We start from the raw sequence: 20,349 nt of genomic DNA on the forward strand, positions 1-20,349 counted from the left end.
TCATAAATTTAAAAATGATAAGTACTTCAACTATTTTTTTGACATGCGAGAACTAGTTACAAAGGTGATAAATACATTATCCATAGCAGTTAGTTTCTTGTTCTGAAAAACCTAAACATTTTTTGGCTATGGCACAATCACTTGTATATGGGGTAAGGGTCCCAGAGTTATCTCGTATTGTCTCATCAGCCAAAAGGGTCACCCGAAAACAACCCAGATTACCGAACCATGTTGCCATTACAGCAGCACCGAAATCTGAGCCCTCAAAGCTGAAGATTGAAAGCTCAGAATGTAGGGTACCCCTTTCCCAAGTGGTATCTGATTGTACCAAACGATGGTTCCAAGATACACTCAATGAGGCTAAGGCTGGAGACTCCGCCATGCAGCTTCTCCTTGCCGATATGTATTTCAATGGCTATGGTGTCCCAATAGATCCTCAAAAGGTTCATTTTTTTATTATAATTAATTTAAACCACTGGATTTCTATTGAATTGATAGCTAGAATGAAGAGTAAGGATAAAAAACTTTCGAAATGTACATTCAGACTGTAGTAATATTCAAGGACTAAATTGGTGTTATTCTCGTTCTGACAAATAGCAGTGCTCAATTGGATTATGGTTGTAAAAAATGCATGATTTCAATTTTTTATTTTGAATTTAAACTACTTACTCACATTTTTTTAATCTTTTTTCCCCCTTCAATTGCTGAATATACGATTATGAACTTGGTTTAAAGGGTAATGCTTGGATTAATAAAGCATCGAGAAGTAAAAAATCAGTTCGTAAAGCAAGCGATATACATATAGGTAAACCCTTTTCCCTTTTTGGATTAAAATTGTAGCATTACATGTTCTGACTGATCTCTGTTATGTTGATTTCTAGGGTACAGAACAAGTGATTCAGATTCATATAAACTGGAGAAAGAAGCTAATTTTGAGGGCTAATTCTTCTCCTTAGTTTGCAAGTATAGAGGTAATGATTAGATTTCATTAATGCTCCACTTTTTTTTTCGTTACAAAAGAAAAAATAGTGAATTTCAACAATGTAATGTGTGTACAATATGATAGCTTATTGTTACTATTGCTTTTACCACTCTACTGTTTATTCATTAGAACATGAAAATTGCGAATTTCAAATCTTGTTTAGTGTTATCTCTTCTCTTCTAAATGAAGTTGTGGTGCATTTATTTTCAGGAAGGTCTTATAGTAAGCCTAAATAGCATTTTGTTCTCATGAAGCAGCAAGATGTTAACAAAACTATGTGTATCAACCTTGTTCAAGCACTCTGATTATAGTTGTTGCAATGAGGGTTTAATCTATACTCCTCAAGTCTGTGGGTGATGGATCATAGCTACAAATGTTGTTTAGAGCTTGATAATAACTAGCCTGTATTGTTTTGTGCATTACTTGCAAAACAGATAATGCAGTTTTATCCCTTGACTTCAAATGCTGGACTTGTTCTAATCTAGAAAATGTAAACTTGTTTCAAATCAATTTTTTGGGGGGAGAGATACACTTACAACAAGAGCAACTTTAAACATCTTAGCCATTAATTATAGGAAAATCTAATGGTTTAAATTAGTGAGTAGATCTAAACCATTAGATGTCTATAGAATTGATAGTTAGAATGAAGAGTAAGTTTAAAGGAGTAAGTGGATCCCTCCTCATTTTTTTTATCCTTGTGTTTTTTTGCACATTGTTAAGTATACATTTTTGGGGCAAAAAAAACAAAGCAAGCAAGCGAATTGAGGCAAATAGCGTCCCCATTCCTTTAACAACAGAAATGATAAAAGTTACCTTTTTCTTAACTTTCTCCAAGATACTACTCAATAAAGTGGTCATGGAATTGCTAATCTAATACAATTTATGCAACTAGTATACCAAATACGGTGTTCAATAATTATTTTATGAATCTATTTCTGAAATCTTGTGAGTCTATTTGCTCCAGAATAAATTAAATAAAAATTAAATTCATATCTCAGCTTCCCAACAAATTATTGCCGTGTGACTAATCACCTCACATGATGTTGATATTATGGAATGACGGCAAGACAGCAATAAGAGGGTCTCCATAACCAACAGCCTCTGTAAATCATGCAGAAACAATAGTAAGAAATTCATCACAGTTATGCATATGCAAGTTCCCAAGTCTAGACAGTGAGGAGTAACTATTGCTAGTTTGTGACCGGAACTGGACAGAACATAAAAAATCATGAAGAAACATGCTCAGACATATTACAGAAATTAAACCTACAAGACAATGGAGAGCTACAAAACAACATCAAAGCTCTTTCCGAAACTAGGTGGGCTAGTCCATAAGCCATTTCCAACCAAGTGAGCTACGTTAGGTTCAGGGACTAGTAGGACAAGTAAAACTGTCAATTGCACATGAAATACATAAGATGAATTGGACACTCTTAAAGCCATTTCCGCCAGTCTTAATCTATCATTTTTGCAATATTTAATTACAGGAAGGACACTTCTAACATTCCTATTTCAGAAGCTCCAAATGATTAGAGTCCTATATCAGACAATTCAATAAATTTTATCAATAGAAGGTCATAGACAATATACCTCCATCCTGAAAGAGTAGCTTCAACACTTCTCCGGCCACGTCTGACTGTGAGATTTCAAAATAAAACCACTCATAAGTAGATACTTAAGGAAGGACACACAATACACAATTAAAGAAAGTGACAAAGATTACCTTAACAGGAAGTGAAGTGCCAAACTGATCCAAATACCCTATAACTTGTCCTTCTTTGATTAAGTCACCCTGACAATTTTAAAATTGAAAATACATAATTGTGTTTATGCAAAAATGCTAGAAGTGGAATAGAAAATGAAGATGATAAAGTGATTTGTATTTTGTAGTCAGTTCAATGAAAGTCAGGTCAACAACAAATAATTTTACACAGCACGGTTTTAAAATGCAGCCACAGCCAACATTGCATGAGCAATATCATGAATTTTGCTGCCTTTCCAACTGCATCGGCAATATTTTCTGTGATGGTTCACAAGTGCATAAAAAAGCAATGCAGCTACATGCCCAATTTAAGACCACCAATGCGTTGCAATATAAATTATCTTAGTGTAGAAATGTAGGCCAACATATATTTGAATACCCAAGATAAAATATATATTTTGCATCTTTCATATAATTAGTTTGCAATAAAGCCTATTTGATAGAGTATATTGCGATTTTGTCCAGGTTATGTCTCAACATAGAGAAGCTAAGATTACAATCAATTGCCTCAGTCACTACATGCTACTAACAGAATTCAATATCGATGGCACATGGGAGAATAAATATGTCGGACTGAAAATAAAGTTCATACCCTTTTCTACGGTTACAACTTACAACCTATTTCACATGGTTTGGATGCCGGAGACAAGGCATCCAGAAGCCAATTCAGCAAAGCATCAAATTTTAAACATTTCACTTTGTGTTTTCCTTTAGTGATTCTGTATAATTTAAAGTATAATTATTTATAAAAATAAATCAAAGTTATTTCTATAAGTATTGGTGATGATGAAGGTGACTCATTGACATGTTTGTCTATTTCAATAATAATCAATATATGTTCTAAATATAGTTGCAACTATATCTGAGGGGTTAGGACTTAGACTCATAGAAAATTAGATACTGACATGCTTCCGACGTTGGAGGTCACAATAAGAAGCACAATGGAAAGGAACTATTAAATCATGTGATCTAGGTCCTACCAAGCTGATGAATAAGACACACCACGATGATGGATAAAGGCGCATGTCAAATGTACCTCTTTACAGACAGGAGGATGTTTCTTCCCTTTAATTGTTCTACCACTGCGGAATGAACCAACCTGAAAAGAAAGAAACAGGAAGCGAAAAGTGATTGCATACTCAGAAAAACAAAGCTCACTTTATATATTTATAGATGCCTCATGCCATACCGTAGGAGAGGGTACTAAGACATAGTTATTGGTACCAGAAGCCTCCAATGCTGCCAGCTTTTGTGAGCTCTCTTTGGGAACATTTACAAATGGCTTGGTCTTTTCTGATGACTTCAATGGTGATGGTGGTGGAGTAGCAGGCGTCAATTCAACCACAGGTTCAGTTGGAACAGGTGGTGGTGTAGTTGATGAAATGTTGGACAAAGGAAGTTTTGTTGCTCCGATGTTTCGCTTCAAATGCATCTCAAACCCTCCAACCTATCACAACAAAAGGCAGATATGGTCATTTATACGATCAGAATATACAACCAGGTTTTGAAAGCAATGTTTCTTTTGATGACCCAGGTACAGATGAAAGGTGTGTGAAATGGATCTAAGTTGTTGCATACAATGTTATATCGAATATGATATATTCATAAAGGTTCGAAACATACTATGATCAAAATTCAAGTTTCATTAATAAAAAAGGATAATGAATAAGAGGCCCAAAACTACCACTATTTCAAACTTGAATTACAGTGTGATTAAATAAAAAAACTTCAATTACAATGTTATTAAATTGACAAAAGCATCATTACCCTTACTGATCATCTGATATGAGGTATCCTTATTAAATGTATGTATTACTTTCACTAAAGTTTGATTACACACAACTTTTAGAGGGCTATATAATCTATCTAATAACATTCTTATAAAAATTGCATTAGATTGCATATTGTCAATTGAAACTCTCAAATAATTTATTACCAATGATATATGCACTTAAAGAGGATAAGTGGGAAATCATACCATCTTTATAGCCACATAAGCTTATCAGCATAAAGTTTGTTTTTATCTTTTGAACTATAACTAAATTGCACTGTTTAAAATTTTACAGAAGAGGGAAACAAGAGACTAGAGGTTCACCTTTACTTTCAGTTCAGCGATTTGAGTCTCGTCACATACATCCATCACCAAAGCCTGATCATAAATCAAGCAGACAAAGTTCAAGTAAGAAAACGAGTTAAAAGATAATGATAGATGGAGAGTACAGTCAATCAAACAGAAGGTATTTAAGATGTCTGAGATATTCCAAAAAATGATAATTTTGCCCTATGGAATGATGAATGAAGAATCATTGTTATGGCCCAAGCATGTTTGTAGTTCTGAATACCTAAAGGGGATTATCAAATTCAAGTTGGAACATGGGTGTTAACAAATACAACTTGTAGTATTGGACAAAAACAAGCAATGAGCTAGAACAACTTGTTAACAAAGATAAATTGTCTTAATTCCATCTAAAACCTTAAATGAGCTAGACCAACAAATTAAGCTTATGTTTTTCATCTGGTTATAATATTGCTAATTACTGCCAAAGTTTTTCATTTATCAATAATAAGAAATATGAAGTTTCAGGTAGATAAAAGGGTAAAGACCTCAAACCCATTAGGAAAAGTAGTAGGCTTTTTCTCCAAAGATTCATTTCGGCTATCCAAAGAAGCTGCAGCAACATAATGCAAGTATCAAGTCTTATGAAATAAGAATGTTAGGTGAAATAACTACTTGAACAAACAACTTCTCCAGATAGTAACAGATTCATAACATGTAACCTCCAAACATCATTTCTCAATTAGCATAAGAATCTTCATCGGCAACTGAACTAGAACTGTTGCCTAATACTACTAAATAATATTATTATTCAAAAATAAGGAAAGAAAATTGGCATATAGCCTTTGTAAGTCATATTCACATTCTAACATGACTATACTAATTACTAGTATTGACAGAAATATTAACTTCCAACTTCGAACTTCAAAATGATTAGAAAGAGACAAAAATTTCTTCAATCTATTTTCTTTCTAATAAGTATAGAGTGGAATATAATATCGCATGTATACAAGTATAAAGCTGTTGATTAAAAATTATAAAACTGATTAATGCCATTCAAAGTTTCAAAATAAAACAGCTATCATAAAAATCATAAATCAAACATAAAACGCTTAGGTAAAAAACGAATTCGAAAAACAAAATAACGCACCGTCAGACTTGGTGGCATTGATAGGTTCAGCTGTTTTAGCACGTGACAGTAATAGTGATGTTCTCTTGAAGTTGATTTGAGAATGAATGTGATTGTTACAAATTGGCAAGGTGTTGATGAAAAACCTAGTTTGAGAATTGAGAGCGACATTATGGATCGCCATTGAACCAAGTGAGGACGCCATAGGATCTGAATTTAAAAAGTAAAGATCAAATACAGAAATCGGATTCAAAATCAAAGTAACAGAGTGAGATAAGAGATTTAAAAGAACACATTCACAATGCAAATGAAAATACAGAAAAGATTAGAGAGAGAGAGAGAGAGATACATAGAGTGAAAGGATTGAATGGCAGCGAAGGAATCGTGAGTTAGAGAGAAGAAATGAAATACAAAAGTGGTTGAAAGCAAATTAACGACGTTTTGTTTCAGTGCCTTCGAAATATCCGTCACATCTCGTTATTTTCGAACTTCCTCTCGCTAACATGCGCCGGGTTGCAATAGATAGCCCTTCCTTATTTTAATGTTTAAGGTTAGATAAAAATATGTTTTTGGAGCCACTTATATCTTCATTATTTTTATTTATTAACATGCATCTATGTTAAAATGGGCAATGAATTCAAAAAATTATGATTTATTGCATTTTTTATTAATTTTTTAAGAAATTGCATTTTTTTATTAATTTTTTAAGAAATTGCATTAATTTTTTAGACAGGCCACCATTTGGATTGGATATTTTTTAAGATTTGGATTGGATTTGAATGAATGTCATTTTGAAATATCATTTTTGAAATTTAAGGTGTCAACATTTGTCTTTTCTTATTTAGTAAAAGAACAAATGGTAAGATATAATTGAACATCTAAATTTAATTTGAAATGATTCCGACCAATTTTTTTATAACCATAAGGTATCAAATAAATTTAGTGTATAAAGCTTTTTTTATAACCATAAGGTATCAACTTAGTTTTGCAATTGATTTTTCACATACACCCTAAAAGGTAAAGAGATAATACATTGAAACATAGATTTTTCTGGTTTAAGTATGTAAATTGAAAGTTGCATTTGAATGACATATAACTTGATGTACAAATATCATTATTCATCTTGAACCTAAGGTAACATAATGCCATTTCATGGGAATTATTCTTTTAAGATTTACATGAATTACTTGACAAAACATCTCTTTATATGGAGAAATTATTGAATTTGAATCCTTAATCTCAAATGTATCTATATTGGCAATTGTGGTAGCAGTGAGTTAATCAAAATCATATGAGTTTATTCAAAATTAAATATGATTGATTTGATTTAAAACCATGCAATAATATATCGTTTTATATGAGTAGTAACTTGCCTCCATTTAGTATGCACTAATATTTGTACTAGAGTTTGACTATCTCTTTATTCTCATTACTCAATAAATAAAACCTAAATTTAATATATATTAACTTTATATTTTCTGACAAATAAGAATGAAGATATGTATGAAGTGGTAGACATCTTGGAATAGAAGATGTGCTCCTATTTAAGAATGAAGATCATATATTTTAATATTTTGTGTTTTATTGTGTTTTAATCCTATTAAAAAATGACATTTAATTACGGAAAAAATCATAAAATTAGAAAATAAATTTTTTTATTACTTGGTGAAATGTGATCGACTTGGGATTTGGAGACATAATTTTTTTGGATATGTGATCCTTGTTTTATATGACTTGTAACTTGGGGATCATGATGTTGTTTATGGCAAAAACAAAAGAAATCACTCTAGTTACAATCCATTATCATATTTACATTTACACAATCAATATTTAATAGTAAAACAAGATGAATATAGATTATGATTGCTCTATATCGTGCAAATGAGCAAGATGGTATTATTTTGTATATCACTCTAAGGCTAATTAAGCAATGTTGAGATGAACTATTTCCTTAAACTCCAACCTCCTTGTTTCATTGTAGAATGTTCTATACTTATTAGGCAAATATGTTAACCATATCCAACCCCTTATTTCCCATTCCATTGTTTTCCCTATAGCACTTTTGTCTACTTTCCAACACACACTTTCTCCATATTCATCACCAGCAAAAATAACCCCTCCTTGTCTAGTGAAAGCACGATAAGCACTTGAGTACCTATCTTTGAACCATGACTTTGGGTTAATCAATGAAAGTTTTGAAGGCTTTGATGAAAACACTTCTTTTCCATCCATGGTATCATGAAGAATCCAATTCAAATTTGCACTATAGCCATAAACAGTTTCCTCAAATTTCCAAGGCTTAAGACTCACTGTTGTGGATTCTCCAACTGATACATTAAGTCCCATGTAGGGATTTGGTGGTTCAAATGAAGCTTCTACACTTTTGTCTTTACCAATCTCTATGTTTGGGTTCTCTGAGGATTTTCCAACTGATATGCTCAAAACATGATTTTGAAGCCTTGGGGTAAGTTGCAATGATATTCTTGAAGGAAAATGTTTTTCATCTGCACCAGCCCCTCGTTCTCTCATAAGAGTGCCATCTACTAGCTTTAAAACATCGCACCTGCCACCAAAAAAATACTTAAATCAAAGTATATCAAATCATTAATACAGGTATTTTAAATTGCAGGTAGGTGCTGTTATGATTGTGGTAACAGTTGTGCTTACTGTGATTACGGTCATTGTGGCCACTGCGATGCCGATTGCAACCATTGTTATGTGAATTATTTTGTGATTAAAAAGTTATTTTTGAATTTGATGCGGTGGCTGCGTTGCAGCCTGATGCAGTTGCTTCGTAGCCCGATGTGGTTACTTGCGGCCTGATGCGACCACATCATCGTGATTCAAAATCACACCACAATTATAGTGCGATACATTTGCGACATTCATCACAACTACAATATTGCGGCTACAATTTAAATTAGATTTAGATTTATGCACCTTGCAATGGAAGGAAAACATTTTTAAGCATATGATTCATACACTAGTAGTATGTTAATTTTAACTAGATAATGAAGTACCTTATGTTGTCAGTGTTAACCATGATTTCGACCCACTTCTCTTTGACTATGACTTTGTAATTGAATTGAAGAACACCTTCAAGGTGGTGATATGTGAGAGAGAATTGAAGTCTCTCATCAGCTATATGACTGTTTGAATTCACAACATCAGTATTTATGATAGGGCAATACAATTGAACTTTCCATAGCCCAAGTGTTGAGAATGAATAAGAGAACAAAGAAGATGGTGTTTTAAAAGTGCCTTGATGTGTTTCTTGGAGTTCTACAATCCAATTTGTAATTGCAAGGTTTATAGAACGCATCCACTGTTCTTCCATGTTAGAACCCAACAGTTTCATAAGCAATGTCTTTGTTCCTTGTCTTGATTGTTGACAACCTGATAAGTGGTTTGTCAAAGTGCTTAGACATGCAGAACGAAGATCTGAAGGAGCTTCATATATGCAAATTAGGAACAAGAGAGTGAGAAGTGCAAGGTTGAATATATCTGGAAAGTATGAAATGGAATAATAATCAAGTTTTGGAATTTTGACAAAAGGGCTATTACTATTGGACCCATAATGAAGGATTTCTTCAATGAAGTTAACAAAGAGGTTGGAAATAGTTTCATAATCTATTAAATTGATGGTTTTTGTGCTAGGCTTGAAAGGTTTTGAAATCCAAAGAGTGATAGGGATATTAAAATCAGCAACAATGGCAAAAGTGAGTTTTGGAGATTGATGGTTTTTGGCTATGGTGAGATTAAGTGATGGTTGAGATGAGTTTGAAGAACATATGTTTATAGACATGGAACTTGTTCTCCATTGTGAGATAGGTGGAAGGTTCTGAATCCAACAAAACACATCAGGAAATTTGTAATAAGCCATGTATGTTATCAACTAATTAACTTGAACACCCAATTTCTCTCAAGTGCTATATATATATCAAATGGTGTTCACATATTTGGAGACTCTACATTTAATAGAAATGCAATCATGCAAAGGGATAGTTAAGAATATTGGTTGGGGAAGAATAGTCAAAAGTAGAGCAATTGATAGGTACAACGATTAGCACCTCTATGAAGCAAAGATGATTAATTGTACAAAATAAGATAACTATACTTTAACTTGTGGTACATGTATAAAGAATAGGATTCTTCTCAAGTACATAACTCTCTAATACTAGACTCTCCAAGGAATATAAGAAGATTAATTTTTTAATTTTTTAAAGTTATTTAATTTAAAAATAAATAAGAATTTGAATTATTGAAAATTCACTTTTGTCACGTATTATGATATGGAGTTATGAACTATGTACTAATCTAGAGTATCAGAATCATGTGTAAAGGATGGTTTGGTAAAGTTAACCATCTTTTGCATGTAAAAAGAATTATTAGATTTTTACCTAAATGCAATGCATGTAGTTAACTGGATACTGCGGAAGTAAAGAAACATAGCTAGTCTATTATTCGTTTTGCTTTGGTTTTTTAATCATGTGCTAATAATTAAATTGAGATATGTCACATGGCTAGTAGTTGATACTTGGTAGCGTGTTAAAAAGCAATTAATCATGTCTAAGATAAGTTGGGATCATCTTCAATATACAAAACATTCCAGTGCGGGATAAGATCTAATTTCAAAACATTTGAATTGATTGTTAGAAATTTGTTTGTATGAGAAGAGTTAAATCTTGATAACACATAGTGAATGGGATATGCTTGGAAGATAAATGTGAGGATAATGAGGAATATATTAAAAAGAGTTCATAAAAGATATTGTTAATCCTATCGGAATAAAGTAACTGAGATAAGGGAAATATAAGTGAATTCTTAGTGAATGCAATTTCTGTTGGTGAAAAAGCTAAACTTTAAAGCTATATTCCATTTGATCGGAGAATTAGGAACTGGATTTACGTATAGAACAGTTTGGAATATTACAAAATCTTATCCATACTCCATAGACACAATTCAACCCAAGGAAAAAGAACAACGAACCATGATGATTGAACATGCTTGTGAACTATGCTCACCATAAAAGATAACTAACTGATACTATTTTACAATTTCATTATTTAGAAGATATAACATTTTTTATATACTAAAAATGAATGAAAATATATTTTCTTAACGTTTTTGTCATCTAATCACTTTTATTAATTTGCTATGCTATCATACTATGCTGATTCTAAAAGTAACATTATAATTTTTTTATTTCATTTAAAAATGCACAGTGTATATATATATATACACGTTTTAAAAATATAAATAGTTTTATCCCATAATAGCAATTTAATAAAGTAGAGTATATAAATAGGTTTTTGATCCCATAATAGGAAGGTTATTTTATAACAATTATTTCTCCACCGTCCAATTATTTAGGCATAGCATAGTTTACATACCCTCTCACCCCTTTCTCCTTCTCACTCACTCTCCCATTACCTCCCGTGTTCCATTCTCACGCGCGGTAATCGGAGATCCACGCTCCACCATGTCTTCCCCACCGACACTCCCCATTTCCAACGCCCAATCCAACCCTTCCGCCACCACATCATCTCAATCTCAACCACCAATTGCCACCCCAGCCTTCCGTGCCTTCATCTCCCGCCTCACCTCCTCCCTCCGTCACGGCTTCTCCCACCGCCGCCCCTGGACGGAGCTCCTAGACCGTAATTCCATGTCCAAACCTGAAACCCTAACTGAAGCATATTCTAGGATCCGTAAGAACTTCAACTACTTCCGTGTTAACTATGTAACCCTAATTGCTATCGCTCTCGCACTCTCTCTCATCACGCATCCGTTCTCTCTCCTCGTTCTCATCGGCCTCCTCGCGTCGTGGTTCTTCCTCTACCTCTTCCGTCCCTCCGATCAGCCACTTGTACTCTTTGGTCGCACTTTTGCTGATCGCGAAACCCTAGGAATCCTCGTCGTTCTTACCGTGTTCGTCATCTTCCTCACCAGCGTTGGATCGCTCTTGATCTCTGCTCTCATGGTTGGTTTAGGGATCGTGTGCGCTCACGGCGCGTTTCGTGTTCCTGAAGATTTGTTCCTTGATGAACAGGAGCCTGCAAGTGCTGGATTCTTATCGTTCCTCGGTGGCGCCGCATCTTCTGCTGCCGCCTCCGCCGCCATATCGCGTGTTTAACTTGCTGGATCTGGAGATCTGTTACCTATGATAGAGTGTTGTGAGGTTGGTTCATGTTCAACCGATCTTGTTGTATTATGTTTAATTCATACTTGTTACGAGATTCTTTGGCTTTTCAGATCCAAGGCAAATTGCTTTAGGGTGTAGATCTGTGCCATTTTTATGCTTATCAGTTGTCAATTAATGCATTTTACTCACCAATTTTAGTTTCTAGCATTACTTGTCATATTGCTATATTTGCTTGCAATTTTCTGATTTCTTGATTATAACAGTTGAATGCTCTGTTTTATTTTCGATTTTAGATCGGTAGTTATATATTATGTCGTTCTTATTCTAGTTTATATGTGCGCGACATTCAAGTTTCTGGAAACCTGTGACGTTCATTGTAATATAGGTAATTCACTAATTTCGTGAAAGAATAATGGGGCTTTCGACTTGTAGAAGCTCTAGTACTTTTTTTTGGATAGGATAACTTAGATCTGGATCATGAAAATCACACACCAAAAAAGGCACACTATTGCTTATCACGGAAAATTTATACTCTAATTTTTACTGGAATTAGCGTGTAAGTAAACTAGTGGCCACCAATATTTGCAATTGATTAATGTCTCCGATACCTTATAATACACTTAGGTCATTAGTTATTTGAACGCTGCAAAAAATGGTGTGTGAATGGTATTTTTTTCAAATAGAATTCTGTAATTGTATTGAAGCCTTCATAGAACATGGAAACTTAAGTGGCATGTATAGTTATGCACTTGTATGCAGCTACTTGGGCTAATTTTGGCTGTATACTGTATTTTCAATGATGGTGACAAAAACTGAAATGGTTGTCTTTTGCCAGTTTCTCTGTAGCATTATAACACGTTCTGCTGTTCTTTAATTTCCAAGTTGGAGATGATCATTTTATTGGTTGTCTTCGTCAATCAAGATAATGATATATCCTAAAATGTTAGTTTGTGATTATCTCTCAAGTAAGAAATCAAGGCAGTGTTTGGTGTATGGACACATTGTCTTTGGTTCCACCACTTCCATTTGAATCAAAATTTTCTACTTATTATCTGATGTTTTTTTGGTCTTATTTATTAAGTATACCAAATATAAATAGAACAGATTTTTGCCCTGTTCTTTGCTAAACGACACTTAAGTAAGACTGGAGGTTAGGTTATTGTCATCAACTTTTTCCAACCACTGGTTCTCCATTCTTACCTCAAGATACGATGTATTTACTATTGACGAAAACATTTTTATTTGTCTTTCACACAGGGTTGCATTGTCCTGTTTTAAGATAAAGACACTAGGATTGTTGGTGTTTTGTAGTGTATTGCATATACAGTTAAATGCCCTACATTTATCAGCATGTTCTCTCCTAAAAAACAATAGGAATTTGTCGTTAAAGTATCAACAACAATTAGTATCAGGGTTGGTCTTCAAGTAGTGGTTGTCGGTTGATTGTTAAATTTAGAACCTAATAGTTCTCAATTTACCATCAAACAGTATGAGTCAGTTATTCAAGTGGGTTGATTATGGACTTATGGTGAAGAAGACCTGCTTATATTGATTGATTTGGAATTGGTTATGAACCTATATAAATTAGTCCCAACAGAATCACATATAACCATTTGTTTCTTCCACTATTAATCATTTATCACATATTAAATACACAAAATATGCTAACTGATAAATTAGAATTCCACTGTGCAAGAAAAAATTGATAATTTAAAAACGTTATTTGGAAACATTGAAATTAAAGTCACAATTACCATTTTAACAAATATTTGTGTTTATTAAAAGTATTTTTAACTTTTTATTTGGGACACAAAATTTATGGAGCAGTACATTTTGCCTAGATAGAGGCTGTCGTAATGCTATTTATGCCAACGTGTCATGGACCAATGGCTAACTAAGCATTTAACATGATGACTCCTTTGAATTGCGACTACCCACTTTTTTCCAACTGAGCCCACCATTTTATGGTAAAAATGACCTTTCCTCTGAATGTTGATGCACCTTTTTTTTCTTCAAAGTTACAAATATGAGCCATGTTTTAATTAATTGATTTGTTATCATCTTCTCGCAATTGTCAATATGTCATGCCAACTAAGACAATTTTTTAGATAAACACTTCCAAGCGCATCATCTTCTTAGTTTCTTTACTTAGAAACTAGTTGCTAATATATAATAATATGCAATACATGGGGATAGTTAGTTAAAACTTGGAATGATTTGCATATTAACAGTACAAAGATAGTAAGTTCTAGTCACATAACCATACATTAGTGCTAAAATTAAAAATTTGTTAATAATTACATTATTACTTAAAAAATTACATGTATAAAACTCAATATCTCATGTTCGAATCTTGTAAATAAAAAAACAGATTTTTGCCTGCATTAAATACATATCCTAAACTCAACTTGAATAGTTGAAGACTGATAAAACTTTCCAATCTCTATGATATGGATTTTTTTTTTAAAAACAGCATAACACTTGTAATAAGTGGAAGGGATAACTGAGTCATTTCAATGCATTTTGTAACTTTGTGGCAGGGAAGGGAAAGTGGTGGAGCAAACAAAAGAGAGAGAAGCAGAACTGTAGAAGTAGCCGTTGGAATTTTGGGGTGCGGAGAGATTACCCTACAATTAAAGGGAGTCAGAGCCCTTCGAAATAAATAAAATAAATCTGCATAGGTGTAAGGGAAGGAAAAACTAGCCGTTGAGCTTTGTAACAACTAACAACCATAATGTATTTTCACAACCAAATTGAATATTGAGTTTTGTTTTTAAATTAAATTTTAAAGATACAAATAAAAATAAAAATTAAAGTAGATAAAGATAAGAGTAAAGTCCCAAAAATATCAAATTTGAGATGAATTAAATGTTTTTTTTAACAATTTTTATGACCCTTTATAAATATTATTTTTATGACCAATATTTGTACACCAAAGTTCATGAAATAACACTGATGTATTGTAGCATTAGCTGAAGCAGTTGTTCCAATATGATTGATTAGAAATATATTTAATAATTATACTTTTAATTTAAATAATTTTTCCCAATCAATCAAAGTCAATGGTACATTGAATGACACAAAAAGTAGGACAATCAATGTGATCTGAAAGAACCTTTGCATTGTACCACCCAACCTGACACTTGTCTCCACTTACAAAGATTCTCTCTCTCTCACGCTCTCAATACGCGCCTCCCATTCACACACCCCTTATGACCATTATCACGTGCTCCTTCTCAGTTCTCACTTTTCCTCTCTCTTTATCCATTCCTAGTACAAAATCATCACACAGTTTTCCATTTTCATTCTATGATATGATCTCATCTCTCAAAGCTACAGTGGCCAATGGATACCATTGCCAGATAGAGTAGATAATAGGCTAAGTAATAATCATTTTCACTCAAAAAATCTCCTTTATTTTTCACCCTTTCTGTTTAAGTAGTTTACTTCTATGCTACATTCATTCATCATTCTGCTATTCAATAATACTAGCTCATTTTGTGATGGAGAACCAAACCATGTCTTCAACATCCTTTTATTACCAAAACCCATGTCAGATTTTGCACCATGTTTCTTATAATGTTATGGAGAGACACAAATGGAAGATTAAGACTGAAAACCATAACCTTTTTCATTTTTTCTGGTTGTTTTCCTTGGTTCAATGTCTTTTGCTTCTTATGCTCCCAGTGAAGCCAGTGTTGGGTGAAGAGCATTGGGATGGTGTGGTTGTGACACAGTCAAACTTGTTGGCACTTCAAGCATTCAAGCAAGAGTTGGTTGATCCAAAAGGCTTCTTGAGAACATGGAATGACAATGGCTATGGAGCTTGTAATGGAAGTTGGGTTGGTATCAAGTGTGCTCATGGTCATGTTATTGTAATCCAACTTCCATGGAAGGGGTTAAAGGGCCATATCACTAATAGGGTTGGTCAACTTCAAGGGCTTAGAAAGCTCAGTCTTCATGATAACCAAATAGGTGGTTCAATCCCTTCAGCTTTAGGACTTCTTCCTAATCTGAGAGGGGTTCAACTTTTCAACAATATGTTCACTGGTTCAATCCCTTCTTCTTTAGGTTTCTGTCCTTTACTTCAGTCCTTAGATCTCAGTAACAACTTGCTCAAAGGCACAATCCCTGGTAGCCTTGGCAATTCCACTAAGCTTTATTGGCTTAACTTGAGCTTCAATTCATTATCTGGTCCAATACCATCTACTTTATCACACTCAGCTTCTCTTACATTTCTTTATCTTCAACACAATAATCTCTCTGGCTCTATTCCTAACTCATGGGGTGGTAGCCTAATCAGAGAGATTTCTCTTAGTCATAATCAGTTTAGTGGAGCAATACCTAATGAAATAGGAAGCCTTTCTAGGCTTAGGACAATAGATTTTTCTAATAATGCCTTCAATGGAAGCTTACCTGAAACACTCTCTAATTTAACCTCACTCACTCTATTCAATGTAGAGAACAACCACCTTGGAAATAAAATTCCAGAAGCTTTAGGGAAATTACACAACCTTTCTGTTCTGATTTTGAGCAGGAACCAATTTAGTGGCCACATTCCTCAAATCATTGGAAACATTTCTACCCTTACACAGCTTGATTTGTCACTGAATAATCTCGATGGAGAAATTCCGGTCTCTTTTAACAACCTAAGTGATCTTAATTTCTTCAATGTTTCTTATAACAACCTCTCTGGTCCAGTTCCCACTCTACTTGCCAAAAAATTTAACTCAAGCTCATTTGCAGGAAATATTCAATTATGTGGGTTCAGCCCTTCAACTCCATGCCCTTCAGAAGCACCTTCTGAAGGGCAAGGAGTCCTATCGCCACATCCTGAGAAATCAAAACATCGAAACCATAAGAAGTTAGGTACCAAAGACATAATTCTCATAGCTGCAGGAGTACTCTTGGCAGTGGTTATAACTCTATGCTGCATACTGATCTTCTGTCTGTTCAGAAGAAGGTCGGCATCAAACACTGAGAGTGGCCAGGCCACAGGGAGAGCCGCTTCTACCAGGACTCAAAAAGGAGTCCCTCCTGCCGCTGGTGAAGTTGAAGCAGGTGGCGACAATGGCGGGAAACTAGTCCATTTTGATGGACCACTGGCTTTTACAGCTGATGATCTCTTGTGTGCAACAGCAGAAATAATGGGAAAGAGCACATATGGAACTGTGTATAAGGCTACATTAGAAGATGGAAGTCAAGCTGCAGTGAAAAGATTGAGGGAAAAGATCACTAAAGGTCAGAGAGAATTCGAATCGGAAGTTAGTGTTCTAGGGAGAATTCGGCATCCAAATCTTTTGGCACTAAGAGCCTATTATTTGGGACCAAAAGGAGAAAAGCTTCTGGTCTTTGATTACATGCCTAAAGGAAGCCTTGCTTCTTTCCTACATGGTAAGTCTCCATAGTTTGCTATTACAATGTTTATATACTCGAAGTCGAAATGAGCATTATTAAATCAGCTCTACAGCTTTTACAGTGTGATTATAGTTTTAACCATTATTATGCCACCTCGATGCCCTTATACAGACTTGAGGAACAGCTTCCATAGCTTATTAACATAGGGTTTTTTTCATTTTAATGCAGCTCGCGGGTCCGAAACAATCATTGATTGGCCAACGAGGATGAAAATTGCGCAGGGCATGGCTCATGGCTTGTTTTACCTTCATTCCCATGAGAACATTGTACATGGGAACCTTACATCCAGCAATGTATTGCTAGATGAGAATACAAATGCAAAAATAGCCGATTTTAGTCTCGCTCGGTTAATGACAACTGGTGTTAACTCTAACGTGATTGCAACTGCCGGAGCCTTGGGATACCGAGCACCCGAACTCTCAAAGCTGAAGAAAGCCAACACAAAAACAGATGTATACAGTCTTGGTGTTATCTTGTTAGAACTCCTAACAGGGAAGCCACCTGGTGAGGCTATGAATGGTGTGGATTTACCTCAGTGGGTTGCTTCCATTGTCAAAGAGGAGTGGACGAATGAGGTTTTCGACATCGAGTTGATGAGAGATGCATCGACAAATGGTGACGAGTTGCTAAACACTTTGAAGCTTGCTTTGCACTGTGTTGATCCTTCTCCATCAGCACGACCAGAAGCTCAGCAAGTTCTGCAGCAGCTAGAACATATTAGACCAGAGGCAGAGGTATCATCCAGTTCTGGTGATGATTTTGCAATACCTTCAACCACTGAATAAAATAGTGTTATTTATAAAGCACCCATTGTGTTACAATATATGCATTTACCCTTCTTCTCTGTTCATGTATGTAAATACTACTGTTTTTGGCTTCAATCCTTTGGAATCTAATCACACCCTTTTGAATAAGTGGAATGAAAAAATGTGCAAGAATATGGTGGAAGAATGGAGAAAACTAGAGTCTAATCACACCATTTGGAATGGGTGACACCTGCCATGATTTTCTGACCAATCATAAGTTATGGCACATGGAGTGACATGAGACAACATATGCACCCATTTTAATATACTTCTTATACTAATCCTGAGTAGCAAAGTTAATGAGCTGAAATTTCAATTTTCACAAGATGTATGAACCACACTAGTAGTGTTAGATATCAATCTATCATTACAAGAGATTCAGCCTGCAAATATTAAATGAAGCCCTACCATTCAAAGAAGGAAAAACAAAACTGTTGTTACATAATTCATTCAGCAAAAAATCAAGTGTAATCATTCATGTTTCATAACAAAAATGGGAATGCAATTTGAGAAAGGACAACATTCTAACAAAATCACATAGGGAAAACGAATATTTACTACAAATCTTCTTTTTGTGCCTTGTTTCCTCTCTTATCTATATCTTCTTTATTTTTATAATTTCTTCATATTTTCAATTTTCCATTGCTTAAATATTTTGAAATTCATTAAAAAATCAAAATTTTGATCTATATACAAATTATCCTCCATCATAAGAGTGACATGTATTAATTATATTAATAAATAAAATATCATTTATAGATCTTTTTATGGTATAAAAAAATCTATTAGAGGATATATCATTTTTTTTTCTTGTGCAATGCATGAGCATTAAAGGACGTACTATTTCAGATTCCAGTATGTGGACGAAAATGATGGACTTGTTTAATTTCATAGATTTGTAAGTTTAATTATGAAGTTAGCACCCACTTATGATTAATGATGTGGATCATCTCTCTAATGATATTTTATTCTCTGTGGATAAAAAATTTAAAAACAAAAGGTAATAAAATGGAGCAATCTAATTGACTTGAGTCATGAGTGAGACATTCTCCGCCCTATAACTACTACTAAGGTTAAAATGAAAATCCAAAGTAAGACAACCGACAGAAAAATGAGAAGCTTAGGGAGGGTGCAAATTTTGACAAGGAATTGGTTTCAGTTCTAGTGTCAATTTCCAACATGCTTACTTAACAATTTCCACAACATTCATAACGACTTTTGATTTACTTTCTAATTTTCGTTCTTAAGAATCTAAGAAAGTGAGTAACAAACTCTACCAACTATTATCAATTTATCATATATGATGCTCTTTCTTTATTTCTTGTTCACCTATCTAATCGCTAGTCATTTTGGCTTCTCTATCTCTTATCTTAATCTTTGTCACACTCATATCAACACAATTTAACAAGCTTTCTTTCTCAGCATCTAACGGTTTTGTGACTACCAAAAATAGTCTTTGGGGTCTTGGCTAAATGTTGTTATCAACACAAATGTAGCCATCAATCAATCTTCATATCTATATGGCACTATGTGACAAGCTTTATGATATAGATAGAGTAATTAAGAAGAATAATGGAGAAAACACTCCACGTTTCTTGTGATTTAAGATTTATATATGTTATACCAATTCACATTAGGAAGGATAAGGGTTTTAAACATGGATATATATGGAAACAATAGGTACAAACATTTTGCTTTTATGCCTTTACTCCATCCCTTATAAGGATAGTAAAACTTCAAAGTCAAATTTACGGGTGTTTTTATTTAATTATCATAAATTTGATTTCAGACAAAAAATTAAATAAATATATAAGATATGATGTTATAAATTATTTAAAGAATGAATGTTAGCAACTGTCTTTAAGAATATTATTTATTAAGGAAGAAAAAATTATTTTCAAAATTGACTTTTAAGACGTTTTAACCCACCTTTTAAATAGTTGAGATCACTCATAAAATAAATATTAATGTGAGGAATAGATCAAACAAACAGATTATATGAGAAACCAAGGGAACACATTTATTTAGTGTTGTTAAAACCGTACTGATTA

The 20,349-nt window shown here is 33.8% G+C and overlaps 5 protein-coding genes across 8 annotated transcripts; 3 read left to right on the forward strand and 2 right to left on the reverse strand.

Moving 5' to 3' along the window:
• LOC109359436 lies at positions 46 to 1,489 on the forward strand. Of its 4 annotated transcripts, XM_019604099.1 has the most exons (4): positions 46 to 443; positions 736 to 805; positions 882 to 971; positions 1,193 to 1,436. In XM_019604099.1, exons 1-3 carry the CDS (start codon positions 129 to 131, stop codon positions 941 to 943), a joined length of 447 nt encoding a protein of 148 aa, XP_019459644.1. In that variant the 5' UTR covers positions 46 to 128; the 3' UTR covers positions 944 to 971; positions 1,193 to 1,436. The 4 variants fall into 4 exon arrangements, with proteins under 4 accessions (XP_019459644.1, XP_019459643.1, XP_019459647.1 ...); XM_019604098.1 differs by having other exon boundaries at positions 882 to 1,489; XM_019604102.1 differs by lacking the exon at positions 736 to 805 and having other exon boundaries at positions 69 to 443; positions 1,193 to 1,204.
• Positions 1,920 to 6,317, reverse strand: LOC109361356 (biotin carboxyl carrier protein of acetyl-CoA carboxylase-like). Its single transcript, XM_019606826.1, has 9 exons — positions 6,228 to 6,317; positions 5,951 to 6,139; positions 5,349 to 5,413; positions 4,840 to 4,893; positions 3,934 to 4,191; positions 3,781 to 3,843; positions 2,706 to 2,774; positions 2,573 to 2,618; positions 1,920 to 2,083 (listed from the first exon to the last, which is right to left on the reverse strand). The coding sequence occupies exons 2-9, from the start codon at positions 6,132 to 6,134 to the stop codon at positions 2,016 to 2,018; spliced, it is 807 nt and encodes a 268-aa protein (XP_019462371.1). The 5' UTR covers positions 6,135 to 6,139; positions 6,228 to 6,317; the 3' UTR covers positions 1,920 to 2,015.
• Positions 7,717 to 9,863, reverse strand: LOC109359417. Its single transcript, XM_019604068.1, has 2 exons — positions 8,950 to 9,863; positions 7,717 to 8,492 (listed from the first exon to the last, which is right to left on the reverse strand). The coding sequence occupies exons 1-2, from the start codon at positions 9,810 to 9,812 to the stop codon at positions 7,853 to 7,855; spliced, it is 1,503 nt and encodes a 500-aa protein (XP_019459613.1). The 5' UTR covers positions 9,813 to 9,863; the 3' UTR covers positions 7,717 to 7,852.
• LOC109361125 (PRA1 family protein B1-like) lies at positions 11,284 to 12,398 on the forward strand. Its single transcript, XM_019606450.1, has one exon. It carries the CDS (start codon positions 11,412 to 11,414, stop codon positions 12,063 to 12,065), a length of 654 nt encoding a protein of 217 aa, XP_019461995.1. The 5' UTR covers positions 11,284 to 11,411; the 3' UTR covers positions 12,066 to 12,398.
• LOC109361268 (probable leucine-rich repeat receptor-like protein kinase IMK3) lies at positions 15,523 to 18,346 on the forward strand. The gene is made up of 2 exons (XM_019606667.1): positions 15,523 to 17,468; positions 17,661 to 18,346. Exons 1-2 carry the CDS (start codon positions 15,578 to 15,580, stop codon positions 18,275 to 18,277), a joined length of 2,508 nt encoding a protein of 835 aa, XP_019462212.1. The 5' UTR covers positions 15,523 to 15,577; the 3' UTR covers positions 18,278 to 18,346.

Source organism: Lupinus angustifolius, chromosome LG11 (assembly GCF_001865875.1).
Source record: "Lupinus angustifolius cultivar Tanjil chromosome LG11, LupAngTanjil_v1.0, whole genome shotgun sequence".
In the NCBI taxonomy this organism is placed as follows: domain Eukaryota; kingdom Viridiplantae; phylum Streptophyta; class Magnoliopsida; order Fabales; family Fabaceae; genus Lupinus; species Lupinus angustifolius.